This window comes from Polypterus senegalus, chromosome 1, assembly GCF_016835505.1.
Source record: "Polypterus senegalus isolate Bchr_013 chromosome 1, ASM1683550v1, whole genome shotgun sequence".
Taxonomy (NCBI): Eukaryota; Metazoa; Chordata; class Cladistia; order Polypteriformes; family Polypteridae; genus Polypterus; species Polypterus senegalus.
The window spans coordinates 69,829,111-69,846,399 of record NC_053154.1 but is presented as its reverse complement, the minus strand read 5'-3'; the positions used below and the strand labels follow the sequence as shown (position 1 = coordinate 69,846,399).

Here is a 17,289-nt window from a genome sequence, read left to right as displayed (position 1 = left end):
AGCCTAAACTGTAGTTTATCAAAAGTCTTGATGATTGTAACTATACTTGCTGAAGAATCACTGCATAGATCAACCATAAAAATAACAAAAACCTAACCATTGAAATAAAGGCTAAGCAGCTCAGACGTTAGTGCTGCTGCTTCTCATCTCGAAGGACTCGGGTTCAACTTCCACTCTAGACACTGGTCCAGAAGGCCAGGGGTATTTCATCCAACATCCTAAGACAGGTTTATTATAAAAAATAGCACTAAATTGGCTAATTGTGCCCTAAAATGATATGACCTCCTCTCTGTGTTTAATCCCTGCCTAGGCCTTGTCATCCACAGATAGCTATAATCCAAAATATATACTGTAGGTTCAAAAATGGATGGATGAAACGCTTATAGGAGACTAACATACTTGATACATCATAACTCCGAGCCTTGCTAATGTCTGAGGAGAATGGGTAAATTATCAGACAAAGCCATTTGCTTCGATAAAGTTCATTTACCTCCGAGTACATTTTGACCCAATCAATGATTTGCAGGGTCACCAACTTGCACCATTTTAATTTCACACTGAATGTGGCAGCTTCACAGGTCATCACTTGACTATGGGAGGAAAATCAAGTTAACACAACATACATCCCAAGGCCCTGATGACAGCTGCATTTCATTCTAACCAATTGCTAAACTGGTGAAAGAATAGGCTGTAGGTTTTTCTTCCCCATGTACACATTCCTAGAAAATTACAAAAACGGGTTTTGTGCTCAGATGTTTAGGACTTAAGAATTTGTTTGCACCCTGTTCCCTTTTCTACTAGCAAGTCTCTCGCATGCATGATGCCCACGTCTCATGCGCCCATCACTAATAAAAGCAGGTAAGCCTTTGAGGCGATTGGCTGTCTGAGCAGCCACAGATACTGTGGTTAACTAGGAAACACGGCCATGATGGCTATGCTTTTAACAATTTGAGGAAGCTGATGCAGCAGGAAGAAGTGTTGTAATGTCAGGGTGACTCCAGAAACAGTGTGACAGGAGAATCCGACCCGGTGGATCAACAATTTAAGCAACGTGGACACCTTATAACTCAATAGACACCTCGGCCATTGCGTCACGCTCACCTCACCCCTACTTCAGCTCTGATCTCTAATAAAAGTTATTATTGGAGGACGTTATATTAATTATAGGGAGGGGAAGTGGGCACTAGGGGGGGTCTAGGATTAGTTGAGGTCGATTCGGTTTTTGTTTTTTTTTTTTTAATTTTCATTTCCAATAATACAATTTAGGCAGCAAAAGTTGACATCAGGAGAAACACACAGGAAACTCCCCTTTGGTGTAACGAGCGATTTTAAATTCTTGGGGAAAGTGTTTTGTGATGGTGCGAACTAGCAACCCCGCTATATAAAGTGCGCTTGATTGCTCGATATGCTCTCGTATTCACATAAGCACCCTAACATCAAAGCATGACAGGCAGGCAAACTTTTCGATGTTATTGCCTCAGTAGAAGCGCTCTCCTTGAAGAGTGGACTTGACAAGTGACCAGCTGCCGAGGCGAGTCTAGGTGTTTAGGTGTTCCCCTGCCCAAACTAAGAAGTCCCCCCAGGCAGTAAAGCCCATGGCATTTACGACTAACTGACGAGCCCCGAGCTGCCCAAAGGTTTTCGTAGGCTTACCTCCCATTGACGAGCTTGTTCTCCTTCAGCTCCGCATACGAGCCCATTCCTGCGCCGCGTGGCTGTCAGATGCGACCTGCGGTATCAGTGTCCTCTCTTTTTCGGGAAAGCAGAGACAGGCGGATCGGTTACTTAAGCCCCCTGTGTGCTCCTCGGTCTGCGCCCGGCTTCCTCTCCACAATGACTCGTGCAGCCTCCCGTCTCTACCGGTTTTTCCACATCTCACCTGCAGAGCTGCTTTGTTGTTTTGCGGACTGAATGCTAGGAGCCGCACACCTCATTTGCATACAAAGCTGGCACGACCGAGGTCCTAAAGGGAGCAGCCTGTAACTTGGAGTGGCACACCTGTTCAGGTAGCGGCTTATCCACTACCTGCAATTTCAAATGCGGACACCCTGCTATCTGACGGAACTGGGGTCTGTCGCCAGAATGGGACGTCAGGCAGTCACCGCGCTCCTGTACATATTCACTGCCATCTAAATAAAAATGTGTTGCGCGACGGAACAACTTCTTTCCCCCTTTTATATTAATTAACAAAGTTTTATCAACACAGATACAGAATGAATCCTACTGTCTCGACGCTTAGCTCACAGCCTGACCCCGCTTTACGTGTTCGCGTCTTTTATGTCGACTTCCTCATCACATGTCGGCTGGCAGAGACTGTTAGTTCTAAAGATCCGAGTGTAGCTTCTGATAGATGGTGACCTATCCTTGGTTTAATCCCGTTAGGAATCTGTCTTGAGTCCGTCACTTTTTTATTTATACTAATGACAAAAATTAGCCAAGGATACTAAAATTGGAGGGAAAAATAAATCCAAGACTTGGAGAAGTTTCAAAACTGGGGCACATACGAAAAATACAGTTTAATGTAGAAAAGTGCAAAGTGCTGCATGTGGGGAAAAGGAATGTCTTAAATATACGGTTAGAGACACCTGCGGTGGGCTGGCGCCCTGCACGGGGTTTGTTTCCTGCCTTGCGCCCTGTGCTGGCTGGGATTGGCTCCAGCAGACCCCGTGACTCTGTAGTTAGGCTACAGCGGGTTGGATAATGGATGGAGGTTTGAGACACTGATAAGGATTTAGGGGTTTATGTCGACACAGCCAACTTTTCATCATGTAAACAATGTGTACAAGCAGTTAAAAGAGCAAATAAAATGTTAGTGTGCATTGTAAAAACCATGGAGTATATGAATCAAGGGATGTTATGCTCAGAGTATGCAATGGACTAGTGAGAGCCATCTGGACTGCTGTACATGGTGGTCAGCACGTTATAAGAAAGACATAGCAGCACCTGCAGCCACACAGAAGAGAACAACCAGGACTTAAGAACACGTCCTTCTCTGACAGACCCAGAAAATGAAACCTGTTCAAGTGTCTACCTTAGGAGGCTGTGTGGGGTCCTAATCCAGGTCTTCAAAATCCTCAAAGCATTGGTAAAGTTATTCCAGCAGAATTCTTTCAACCCAAGAGTGAATCACATACTCAGGGACACCAGTCCAAATTAAGGAGAACTGCATTTAGGACTAGAGCCAGAAGGTATAGGAGGCATTTTCTGCAAAAAAAGGAAATGAAAATTAAAATTAGAAAATGAAAATGCAATCTGTCTTTTGCCATTTATTTTTCAAAGTCTACATGCAAGGAAGCTGCAAAAATTAAAAATAAAATGAAATAAGACCATTTGCAATTTCATTTTCCACACACGTGAGTCATTTGTGAAAAATGTTTAAATAAAATTGAATCACCTGTTTTGTCATTTCATTTTCCATTTTGTCTTTTTATTTTCCATACCCGTCTTGGTGTGTTATAGGGAGGTATTTTCTGCAAAAAAAGAAATTAAAATTAGAAAATGAAAATGCAATCTCAGGTGGCACAGTGGCGCAGTGGGTAGTGCTTATGCCTCGCAGTTAGGAGACCTGTTTTCACTTCCCGGGTTCTCCCTGCGTGGAGTTTCCATGTTCTCCCCGTCTCTGCGTGGGTTCCTCCCACAGTCTAAACACATGCAGGTTAGGTGCATTGGTGATCCTAAACTGTCCTGTGTGTTGCCTGCAGTGGGCTGGCACCCGGCCCGGGGTTTGTTTTCTGCCTTGTGCCCTGTGTTGGCCGGGATTGGCTCCAGCAGACCCCTGTGACCCTGTAGTTAGGATATAGCGCGTTGAATAATGGATGGATGAAAATGCAATCTCTCTTTTGAGCATTTATTTTTCAAAGATCTAAAAGAGATTGCTTTTCCATTTTATAATTTTACTTTTCATTTCCTTTTTTGCAGAAAATACCTCCCATACAGAAGGCACTTATTTACGCAAAGAGTTGTGGGAATCAGAACAGACTACAGAGTGATATAGTCGAAACAGAAACTTTGACAACCTTTAAGAAGTGTCAGGTTCAGCTATTAGTTAAAGAAATACGTGTGATGGACGGAATGGTCTCCTCTCGTTTGTCATATTTATTTGCTCTCATGTTCTAATCCACCCAGGATAAGCTCTGACTTGGCTGTGGGTTAAATAATACAGTAGATGAGCAGATGGAGACAACTGAAAATTAACAATCTTCAAAGACCATCTCTTACTTGTCTTTTACGAAGCACCATACTGTATGTAAACCAAAAAAATCACACATTTCGTAAAACTTTTAGTTATTTGGGCATATGCCATCTAAGCAGTTACTGAACCACCTTAATCTAATTTTAGGGTTAGTTGGCATTAGAAACTCAGCAGCCAAGACGAGAACCAATTCTGTATGAAGTGCCAGCCCACCACACCCACCTGGTGTTTGTAATGTGGGGAGGAAAACCAGCTTACATAATGGAAAAAAAAACACCCTTCTACCTCGTCGTTACAGAACTGTGGAGTGTTAGTGGGTAAAGGGTGGAACCAGACTTGGATGGTGTGTTAGTAGATGACCATGTAGAGCCGCCAGTTAACATTAGCTGTAACTCTTAGCAGTAAAACCAGAGGACCATAATAAAGCCCATACAGATACAAAGAAACACCAATGCAGACGATAAGCAGGCTAAGACTTGAACCCAGGCTGCTGGAGGACAGCGATACTTACTACTGTCCAGTGGCCAAGATGAGGCTGGTGATCTCCTGCCAAGACTAAGAGGCTTCCACGGGCAGTAAGTCCCTGACGTAGCAACTATTTGACGAGCCCTGGGCTGCTAACTGTCACCGTGTATATTGTAAAATGAAACAAACAAAAAAACTAAAATAAAAATGAGAGTTGTGATAAACTTAACCCCCAAACATAGAAAAGCATGCGGTTTTTACACTTATTCCCAAACAGTCAGTCAGTCATTGTCCAACCCGCTATATCCTAACACAGGGTCACGGGGGTCAATCCCTGACAGCACAGGGTGCAAGGTAGGAAACAAACCCCGGGCAGGGTGCCAGCCCACTACAGGGCGCACACACACACACACACACACCAAGCACACACTAGGGACAATTTAGGATCGCCAATGCACCTAACCTGCATGTCTTTGGACTGTGGGAGGAAACCCACGCAGAGACGGGGAGAACATGGAAACTCCACGCAGGGAGAACCCGGGAAGTGAAAACAGGTCTCCTAACTGCGAGGCATAAGCACTACCCACTGCGCCACTGTGCCACCTAAGATTGCATTTTCTAATTTTAATTTCTTTTTTTTGCAGAAAATACCTCCCTATAACACACCAAGACGGGTATGGGCAATAAAAAGACAAAATGGAAAATGAAATGACAAAACAGGTGATTTAATTTTATTTAAAAATCTTTTACAAATGACTCGCGTGTGTGGAAAATAAAATTGCAAATGGTCTTATTTCATTTTATTTGTAATTTTTTTAATAGATACAGGGAGAACATGCAAACTCCACACAGGGAGGACCCCAGGAAGCAAACCCAGGTCTCCTAACTGCGAGGCAGCAGCGCTACCCACTGCGCCACCGTGCCGCCCTCCCAAACAGTCCCCGAAACTAATGTTTATTTGATTATGTTGACCTCTTTGGTAAGTCCCTTTGGATAAAAGTATCTGCTAAACAAATAAATTTAATTATAGTAAGCAAGAAACATCAAAAAAACCATAAAGAATACACAAACTCTGGAGCATGGATGTTTATGAGTGATATTACAAAACACTGGAAACAGATAGATGGACTGGTAGGCTATGGGGATGTTCAAGTTACCATGCTCGCTTAATTTTCCATCCATCATCAATTCCACTTAGTCCATTTCAGGGATAAGGGGGCCAAAGCAAATTCCTGGATGGGGCTCCAGCTCTCTTAATTATTTTATTTATGAACTGTCCTCATACGTAAACAAGGCGCCTGAAAAGATACGTCTGTGCATCCAGTCCAGAGTTTGTCTCTGCTTTGTGTCTGATGCTGGCTGCCATGATGGACTCTGGTTACCTGCAGTCCTGACAGGAATTTATAAATCACTCCATCTATTATGTTGTATAGTGCCTTTCCTGTCTTATCTATCTCAGCTATCTATATTCTATAGTGCCTATCATAACTATTAATGATAGTGTTTTTTCAAACTACTCATGTAGCTTTTAGTATTCCTCCAAATTGTCTGACTACCTTATATATTTCTTTTCCATTTATCACTCTGTCCTTTTATCTGTCTATCTGTCCTTCAATGTTCATCTGATATATTTCAGGACACAAGGCAGGCCCTCACCATACTAGATGCCAAGAATTGTACCCAAATGATCCTTGCAATCACACTCCTTGTCACGACAGATCAGTCAGCACCATTCCTTGATGGACTCAGCTTCACTTGTATATTAAATTATGAGTTCTTTTTGTTGGTGTAACACAGACCAACAAAACTATACTGTATATAGTATATTATAGTATATTACTATATAGGCACCTGACCCGGTACAGACTTGACATGGGAGGCACGTATAAACCAAAAGACATTTATTTTTCTTCAGTCTTCCCCGCAATCCCTCCAGCCACAACACTACTATCCTCTCTCCACAAGCTTAGTCCTCCTCCTCCTCCTCCTCCTGACTCTGCCCGTCGAGTGGTGGACAGTGGCTCCCTTTTATCAGGCACACAGAAGTGCTCCACGTGGTTGATTGCTGGCCTCCAGCTGCATTTCCAGGTGCCCAAAAGTGGCCAGTCGCTCCTGTTGCAGCACCCACTTGGCTGCGCCTGCGGAACCCCACAGAGCTGCACAGAACTCCAACCCCCATGAAGCCCTGGGGGAGTCCAAGGCACCGCTGCAACCCAGGGTTGCTGCCACCTAGCGTCCAAGGGGAGATACTGGGCTTCCCATCCTTGTCCCCTTGGCAGAGGTGGTGAAGGGGCGTCCCAGCCATCTGTCACACTACATACACTATGACTCTTAGGTCCTTCCTATATGAGGTATTTTCAAGTTTCAGACCTCCCAATGTGTACTCATATTTAACATTTTTACTTTCTACATGCAGTACTTTACATTTACTTGCATTAAATTTCATCTGTCCAAACCTGTATGCTGTCCAAGTTCCTCTGTAACAATGTAGCTGATTCTACATTATCCGTCCTTCCATCTAGTTTGGTATCATCTACAAAATTAACCAGCTTATTGATTACCGTATACTCTTTACTGGATTGATTCTGTACAGTATATCAAAAACAGCAGCGACCCCAGCACTGATCCCTAAGCAACACCACTTTTACCCTAAATCTACAGACATATTCTTAGTCTTGGTGATATTTAGTTGAGTAGTGGTGTGATTGCTTCTTTTAACAATATTCTGCCCATTTTACTTCTTCAGAGATGCCAGTCTGCCATGATTTTAGGTTGACTGTTGGCTTTCAAATGTCCCAGAATATGTGAGGGTATATGCATTACAAAGGCTTGGGTGTCTGGTCCCTTCTTTAGGCTCCAGCTTCCTGTGACTCTTAGTGGGCTGCTAAATATTATGTGAGATGAAATCAATTGAAAACTGCGCTCGAAGAGAAATAGACTGTCCACAAAGGCTGCCAGCAGATGTGCACTTTGCTAAGAAGCATATTTTACGTATGCTGTCTAAATGATATATTCTGGCTTTCCACATATGCACCATGAATATTATGAATACATTATAAAGCAATTTATAGAACACAGTAAGCACACAGTTGCATTTGAACCTACAGCTTGGCTCACTGAACTGCATTACTGCCAGGCAGCTCACAAGTAGCGTGCGAGGTTTGCGGTAGGCTGCATCCTTAGGGATTTGACTGCTCAGCTACTCATGGAAGCTGATGGTTGTCATCCTAGGGAATAAGACAAAACAAGACACCCGCATCCATGATGAATTTACACTTCTATTTATAAATGGACCATACATCTTCTGAAGAGACAGACACAGTGGCCTTTTTCTAATTGAGATAAAACCGCATGGCTTCATCACTCCAACCGACTGATTCAAATCCTGGCGGGACCAACGACTGTGGGTTTTCCTTCAGGTACTCCCATTCCTTAAAAACATGCATTTGAAGAGGACTGCTTGTCATCTGGCAAGTATGAGCGACTGTACCTCTGCACAGCATTGCCAGCCCATTCTAGACTGGTTCATATTCTGCACATGACATTGCCAGTATAGGATCTACCTCCCTACAACCTTGAATTTGGAAACAGGGTTCAGTTAATGAATTGATAAAATGAACACATCATTGAACAACGGTATGGTTTGAGCTTCCACTGCTATACCGATGACACACAACTTTATGTAAGCGTTGATGCAACTGCAGCATCTTCACCTGTTGCACTGACTGCCTGCCTGCATTTGGGAAATCAATCATTGGATGACAGATCGTTTTTTACAACTCAGTCCTGATAAAACAGAAATCTTATTAGTTGGCACCAAGTCTGTCCTCTCTACCCTTCGTGGGCTAAAAATTAACATTGATGGGATCCTGTGTTCAACCCTCAGCATCAGTCCGTAATTTGGGTGTCATCTTTGATCAGCTTCTTACTTTTCAACCACACATCAGCTCAATAGTACAGACAGCTTTTCTTCATCTTTGTAACATCGCTCATCTGCATTCTTTCCTCAGTGTGAAGGATACCGAGACACTCATTCACGCTTTCATCAGTACCCGTCTGGACTATTGCAACGCTTTGTTTTATGACCTCCCGACTAAATACAGGTGCTGGTCATAAAATTAGAATATCATGACAAAGTTGATTTAGTTCAGTAATTCCATTCAAAAAGTGAAACTTGTATATTAGATTCATTCATTACACACAGACTGATGTATTTCAAATGTTTATTTCTTTTAATTTTGATGATTATAACTGACAACTAATGAAAGTCCCAAATTCAGTATCTCAGAAAATTAGAATATCAATTAAGACCAATGCAAAAAAAGGATTTTTAGAAATGTTGGCCAACTGAAAGGTATGAACATGAAAAGTATGAGCATGTACAGCACTCAATATTTAGTTGGGGCTCCTTTGGCCTGGATTACTGCAGCAATGCGTGTGGCATGGAGTCGATCAGTCTGTGGCACTGCTCAGGTGTTATGAGAGCCCATGTTGCTCTGATAGTGGCCTTCAGCTCTTCTGAATTGTTGGGTCTGGCGTATTGCATCTTCCTCTTCACAATACCCCATAGATTTTCTATGGGGTTAAGGTCAGGCGAGTTTGCTGGCCAATCAAGAACAGGGATACCATGGTCCTTAAACCAGGTACTGGTAATTTTGGCATTTTGTGCAGGTGCCAAGTCCTGTTGGAAAATGAAATCTGCACCTCCATAAAGTTCGTCAGCAGGAAGCATGAAGTGCTCTAAAACTTCCTGGTAGACGGCTGCGTTGACCTTGGACCTCAGAAAACACAATGGACCAACACCAGCAGATGACATGGCACCCCAAACCATCACTTACTGTGGAAACTTTACACTGGACCTCAAGCAACGTGGATTCTGTGCCTCTCCTCTCTTCCTCCAGACTCTGGGACCTTGATTTCCAAAGGAAATGCAAAATTTACTTTCATCAGAGAACATAACTTTGGACCACACAGCAGCAGTCCAGTCGAGACGCTTCTGACGCTGTCTCTTGTTCAAGAGTGGCTTGACACAAGGAATGCGACAGCTGAAACCCATGTCTTACATACGTCTGTGCGTGGTGGTTCTTGAAGCACTGACTCCAGCTGCAGTCCACTCTTTGTGAATCTCCCCCACAGTTTTGTTTCACAATCCTCCCAGGGTGCGGTTATCCCTATTGCTTGTACACTTTTTTCTACCACATCTTGTCCTTCCCTTCGCCTCTCTATTAATGTGCTTGGACACAGAGCTCTGTGAATAGCCAGCCTCTTTAGCAATGACCTTTTGTGCAAGGTGTCAATGGTCATCTTTTGGACAACTGTCAAGTCAGCAGTCTTCCCCATGATTGTGTAGCCTACAGAACTAGACTGAGAGACCATTTAAAGGCTTTTGCAGGTGTTTTGAAGTTAATTAGCTGATTAGAGTGTGGCACCAGGTGTCTTCAATAAGGAATCTTTTCACAATATTCTAATTTTCTGAGATACTGAATTTGGGACTTTCATTAGTTGTCAGTTAGAATCATCAAAATTAAAAGAAATAAACATTTGAAATACATCAGTCTGTGTGTAATGAATGAATCTAATATACAAGTTTCACTTTTTGAATGGAATTACTGAAATAAATCAACTTTGTCATGATATGACCATTTTATGACCAGCACCTGTATATCAATAGATTACAATATGTTCAGAATTCTGCTGCTCGTTTACTTACACACACTAAAAAATCTGCTCACATCACTCCTGTCCTCTATGAGTTACATTGGTTACCAGTTTCTTCAAGAATCAAATATAAAATTATTCTTCTCACCTTTAAAGCCCTTCATGGTTTAGCCCCCTCATTATCTGTCAGAGCTGCTGCTTCCTGACACTCCTGCCAGTGCATTGCAGTCATCGGACGCTAACTTACTCACTGTGCCTAAATACTGGTTAGTAACTATGGGTGGCAGAGCTTTCAGAGTGATAGCCTGTAAAATTTGGAATTCTCTCCCTCTCAGCCTTTCCAAGGAAAAATCTATTATTAATTTCATCCATCCATCCATCCATTATCCAACCCGCTATATCCTAACTACGAGGTCACAGGGGTCTGCTGGAGCCAATCCCAGCCAACACAGGGCACAAGGCAGGAAACAAACCCTGGGCAGGGCGCCAGCCCACCGCAGAATCCAACCATTGGCTCTTAAGTATTTACGTATTTCAATTCATGTAGCAACTTTTTGTTTGGCCAGCCAGTGTAAATCGCCCACACAGTTTAAAGTGTTAATAACCAATGACCTCTTGCACAAAGCGTGCACCTCTTCATTTCCACTTGTATGTTGCTTTTTTGTGCATACAGAGCAGCTCAATAACTTCTGTTAAAAACACAGCTTTTCAATATATGCAATTTCTACTTCTATGTTAATGTGTGTATTGAATTGTAAAGTGTTCTTGAGTGTATGAAACTTATTATTATTATTATTAACTTTCTGTTTTGCCTCTTTTCATTACTTGGTTTAATACAAGCTAAAAACTAAGTTAGCAGGAAGGGGTACAATAAAGATCATCACAGGGCATCAACTGATTTAGGGAGAAAGCCAGTGGCAACACCAGGACAATGTACAAACTCCATGGAGTGACTAGAGCAGGAATCGAACCCAAGACCCTAGAGATGGGAGGCAGCAGTGCAAACTACAATTAATTAGAGGCACAGGAATTATAAAAAAACAGGCAATAAACAAATAGAATAACATTTCAAGTTTTTGTTTCTTACTTTTCTTTGCTCTCTGTGTGTGCAGTGAGCACCTTGTACCCAGCCATCTGCTAATTCTTTCCAGTATGAGTGAGTTTCTGCTTTGCAGGCTCCCAGTGAAGTGCTGGAATTACATAAACAGAAAGAAGAGACATTCACCTTTCATGACTGCCTGGGGTTACATGCTGTGTCAGGGTATGGATAGAGACATACTGTACGCACAGATGTAGATCTAGAAAACTTCACGCCATGTCTATGGACTGGGCCACACCAGTCATCTTCTTTCCACACTATATTACTCGGAAATTGCAGCTCTGCTTTCTCTTCTTTCCGGTTCCTCAAATTTCAGGACATTGTCACCATAACTTCCTTTCTTAGTTAACCACAGGCATACTGCTGTTGACATGTGTCCAAACTCGTGTGCCAGGCTACGTGGATAGAGACTCTCATTTGATGAGGTGTCTGAGACCTCTTTATTGTGTATAAAACACATCCATCCATTATCCAACCCGCTATATCCTAACTACAGGGTCACGGGGGTCTGCTGGAGCCAATCCCAGCCAACACAGGACACAAGGCAGGAAACAAACCCCGGGCTGGGCGCCAGCCCACCGCAGTGTATAAAAGACACTATATAAATAAAGTCTGCCTATGGTGCATTACAGAGCATTACAGAGCATCTGAGGGGATTCTGCATTTCTTGATTCCAGCCTTTTAACTGATTTTAATGGCTGATCATTAGGGATAGAAGGCTTAGTGTTCGAGCTGCACCAACCAAAGGCTCGTTGGTCTGTGTTACACCAACAAAAAGAACTCATAATTTAATATACAAGTGAAGCCGAGTCCATCAAGGAATGGTGTTGGCTGATCTGTCGCGACAAGGAGTGTGATTGCAAGGATCATTTGGGAAGGGCCTGCTTTGTGCCCTGAAATATATCAGCAGATGATGAACATTGAAAGACAGATAGACAGACTGATAGAAAAGTAGGAGGAATGCTAAAAGGTAGATAGGTAACTTGAAAAAACACTATCATTAATAGTTAATATATAGTATAGTTAGCTGAGACAGGAAAGGCACTATATAAGCAGTGTGGACGCGGCCCGGACACAGACAGGCAGACATGTTGTTAATCACCACCACACGTTTATTTTACAACTAATATTTACAATAATCAGTCAAGTGCACACAAGCCCCAAACACAGTCCTGGCCACACAATGCCTTCCTCTTCGGGCCGCCTCCACACTCTCTCCTGCTTCCACCCGACTCCAGCCTCGAATGAAGGGAGACGGCCCCTTTTATATCATCCCGCATGAGCTCCAGGTGTTTTCCGGCATTCCTCCCTGGACACGCCCCTGTGTGGCGGAAATGCCGGCTGTTCTCCCAGAAGCTCTCCGGGTGTCCCTTCTCTTCTTCCCCAGCACTTCCTGGTGTGGCGGAAGTGCTGAGGTCCAGGGTCCCCAAGGCATTGGGGCGCCCCCTGGCGGTGACCATGGGTCCCTACAGGGTTGGGCTCCCAAGCCCTCTACCCGTGGCCCCCAAAGCAACCAGGATGGCAGCCCCCACGTGATCCAGGGCAGCCGTAGACCCTCTTCCGGTCCCTGAAGGCGTCCCGGCCGGGTCGTTGCTTCTGACATCCCTGACAGCAGATACATAGCGAGAACACTATGAGATCATTTGAAAAGGCTATATAATAGATAAATATGAAAGGCACTATACAACATAATAGATGGAGTGATTTATAAACTCCTGTCAGGACTGCAGGTGACCAGAGTCCATCATGGCAGCCAGCATCAGACACAAAGCAGAAGCAAACTCTGGACTGGATGCACAGACGTATCTTTTCAGGCGCCTTGTTTACGTATGAGGACAGTTCATAAATAAAATAATTAAGAGAGCTGGAGCCCCATCCAAGAATTTGCTTTGGGCCCCCTTATTCCTGAAATGGACTAAGTGGAATTGATGATGGATGGAAAATTATGAGTGCATGGTAACTTGAACATCGTCATAGACCAGGGGTCCTCAATCACGGTCCTGGAGAGCCGCAGTGGCTGCAGGTTTTTGCTCCAACCCAGTTGCTTAATAAAAAGCACTTATTGCTAAAGTAACACTTCTGCTTCACTTTAGTGATTTTGAGCCCTTATTGCTTAATTTTGTCTTAAACAGCTATTTTAATTGCTCCTTATTATCAATAACATGCAAATGACAAGAGAGAGCAGCATTTCTCCATTTAGCTTATTTACATTTACACCTCTGTGTATTTATCTGCACTATTGGGTTTAATTAAATACTTGGAAGAAAAATGAAGAGAAAAAAGTGAAGGACTGAGAATTACTCGTCCATTTTAGCCTTCAAATCATTTGCATGATAGAAAGGGAAAGAAAATCTAGGATATGAGAATGACCTGACGTAGCAGAGTTAATTTAATTTCATAGCTTGTTAGTGCTTTATTGGCAAGAATTGCTTTCTAATTAAGCAACCAGGTCAGAACAAAAACCTGCAGCCACTGCGGCTCTCCAGGACTGGGATTGAGGACCCCTGCCATAGTCTACCAGTCTTTTCCCAGTACTTTTGTAATAACACTCATAAACATTCATGCATGTTGTTTGTATTCTTAATGGTTTTTTGATGTTTCTTATTTATTACATTTACATTTATTTGCTTACCCAATGCAACTTACCAAAGAGATCAACATATTTGAATAAACATCAGTTTCAGGGAGTGTTTTGAAATGAGTGTAAAAACGGTACACTTTTCTATGTACACTTTCTCAATATACCTGGCACATAGTATTCTCTCTGCAACTGCTCCAAAATCCCTTCTTTTGACACCCATTTGTCAACTTACAGTAATTAACCACAACTAGAGGACGGACAAAACAGCAGGCCTAGCAGATTATTACCCCTTTTTCCTTTTTTTTTTTTCACCGTCAGTTTTGTCAATATAGTCAAATCCCATAAATGCTGGGAAATGTATAATAAACAGCTATAGTTAAAAGGCTTGCTTGTATGCTAGTGTGTTCACCAATGCAGGAGGAAACAGAGAGAAACGGTGTCTGCCAGAGAAAGGCCTGAAACCGGTCCCATTAAAGTAACAATCTGATAAGAGTGAATTCACACAACTTGCCTAGCAAATGTCACAAAACATCCAGTTTCTAAAGAAAAGAATCCAGAATAGCATGAAGGTTATTAGTCAGAGAGCCACGCTCTGTGGGGGTCTCTGTAGAAGTTATAAGATTCCAATGCATTACACTAAACAACACATTCATTTGTATATCTTTTCTATATTAAATTTACTGTACACTTTAAGGATGAGGAGCAGCCAGTGCCCTCCAGGAAACATCTCTCATTTGGCATAAAGAAGTCACCAGCCAGTAGGTTGCTATGTAGCTTTTAGGAAAAAATCAAATTAGCCAAAATATTTAGGCTCCATGTTCCCATTTAGAGCTCTCCAGTGCAAAATGTTAGTTCATTCATGTTTGTATGAATACTTTTCCGTGTCTCTCGTTTATTCCCAGGATTCAAATGTTTTGGAAAAGTGATGTCAATATGTCTGAGGCATTTCTTTCTCCTTCAAAAAGCTCTTTTAATTCTTAAAGTAATATAAACATTTCCAACTTATAAATTAAAACATTCAAGTCTATAAAATATCTCAACTTATCTCCATATATATATAAAATCCAATGTCTGTATGTCTGTCTGCTTTTCACGAGAGAACTACTTAATGGGTTTAGATCGTTTTTTTTCTATAATATGCTTGAGCATTCCAGTTGATTTTGCGACTTCTCTCATTGCGCTATTAATCATAGTTCGCTTGCGGCACTGACTTATTTCCACAAATCTGAGAGAGACGCAGCAGGCAGAGGGGAGGGGGCGTGGCTAGAGGGGCGTACCTTACGTCCACTTAACTAGCGAACAAGAGAACTACTTAACGGATTTAGATCATTTTTTTCCTTATAATTTGCTTCAACATTCCGGTTGATTTTGGGAGTTCTCTCTTTGCGCTAAGGATCATGGTTCGCTTGCAGGAGCGACATATTTATGATAATCCGTGACAGAGGCTGCGGACTGAGGGGAGGGGGAAGAGTGACATCAGAGTATGGAGCCAGGCAGGGCCCTCCTCACCCACATGCCAGCTTCCGTTCGAGTCTGTGTACCTCTCGCGACGTATTGGAGCGCACCTTACCTCCGCTTAGCTAGCGATACCTGTTTGCTTATTGATTTTTAAAGTTTAACCAAACACAACTTAGATTTTCGATAGCAACTTATTAGGAAGAGCTCTTTCAAACATACAGGTTATTTAGCGTCACATTAAAAAAATGCAAACATTTTGTTTTGGATTTTATTGATTTTAATAACAAATAACATTCCATACAAAAAAATCAATTTTTACAAGACTTGGTCAATACAAATCAACCCCCACCAACAAGAAAGAGAGCTAGGCCAGCAGAGTAAAACTTTAAGCTAGTAAAAATAAGTAAATAGATAAACTGATAAATAATTAGTAAAAAAAGAAAAAAAAGGAAAAAAAGAGGGGAGAGAATCTGCTTCCTCAATTAAAATTCTTATTCTAAAATGTTATTGACTAGTTCCTGCCAAGTTTTGAAAAAGTTTTGTACAGATCCTCTAAGTGAGAATTAGATTTTTTTTCCAATTTCAAATAGCAAATATTAACATCAGTTATCCACTGACTTAAAATAGGAGAGTTAGGATTCTTCCAGTTGAGCAAGATAAGTCTACGTGCCGGTAGGCTAGGAAAGGCAATTACAGTTTGTTTGTCCTTCTCCACTTCAACCCCGTCTAGAAGTACAATACTCCATGGCTGTCTGAAAGGCATTTAAAGATTTTGGTCCAGAATAATGCTAATTTGGTGCAGGCCTAAAACATGTGACCCAGTGAGGCTGAAACTTGATTGCAACGTTCGCAGTTTAGATCTTACCATGGAAACATTTTGGACAATTGTAAATGAGACAGATGCTCGATATATAATTTTAAGTTGAATAATTGTATGCTTTGCGCATATGGAGCTCGAGTGAATTCTGTGCATGGCTACCTTCCACTCCTTTTCTGAGTTGTTGAGTGAGAGATCCTTTTCCCACTGTACTTTTGGATCTTTGAAAGGGAGGGACTGTAAAATGGTTTTATATACAGTAATCCCTCCTCGATCGCAGGGGTTGCATTTCAGACCCCCCCCGTGATAGGTGAAAATCTGCGAAATAGAAACCATATGTTTGTATTGTTATTTTTATATATTTTAAGCCCTTATAAACTCTCCCAAACTGTTTATAAATATTCCCCGCACAGTTATACAGCATAAACCCTTTGTATTCTCTTAGATATTAGGTAAGATTCACTGTATGTACACTTATATACAGTAAAACCTAAATATTATTTTAACGATATCGAGTGTCTCCGATATCACATATGCTACAGCCATTACGATAGACAGGCCATCAGCAATAAATACGTACAATGCAAGAAAAATTGTATACAGTAAATGTGTGTACAGTGACACTAAACGTACAGACATGTACTAAGTACTGTAAGTAGAAAATTAATTATGGTTACTCACCAACAATGACACAATGACTTGTCCGATAATGATGAGTTTAATTTTACTGGACAACAAAGGAGATCGTTACAGCTCTTCTTAAGGAGCCACTTCAGGCGATTGTGTAGCACCGTTGTTCTTCTTCTAGCAGTCTTCAATCCAAATCCCTAAAGCAGATTCCATCCGGACTACTGCCATATTACATCCATTTACAACTCATTTTGCACCCTGGTTAAAAGGACACTGCGGCCGTAGATCTTATATTCCTTTCCTACTTTTTAAATAAAAAGAATCGTGGTCTCATTGATACCGTAATGGCGTCCTACAGCGGTGCAGCTTTTCCCTTCCTTCAACATATC

The 17,289-nt window shown here is 42.0% G+C and overlaps 1 protein-coding gene and 1 long non-coding RNA gene across 2 annotated transcripts in view; one reads left to right on the top strand and one right to left on the bottom strand.

The window, feature by feature from the left end:
- Window positions 1–2,254, bottom strand: part of bnipl (BCL2 interacting protein like) — a 54,356-nt gene extending 52,102 nt beyond the window's left edge. The window contains exon 1 of the mRNA XM_039750447.1: window positions 1,654–2,254. Coding sequence (XP_039606381.1) covers window positions 1,654–1,700 — 47 coding nt within the window. The 5' untranslated portion in view covers window positions 1,701–2,254. The remainder of the gene's footprint in view (window positions 1–1,653) is intronic.
- LOC120527258 overlaps window positions 1–17,289 on the top strand; it is a 29,887-nt gene that overhangs the window by 3,027 nt on the left and 9,571 nt on the right. The gene's annotated exons all lie outside the window — the stretch shown is intronic.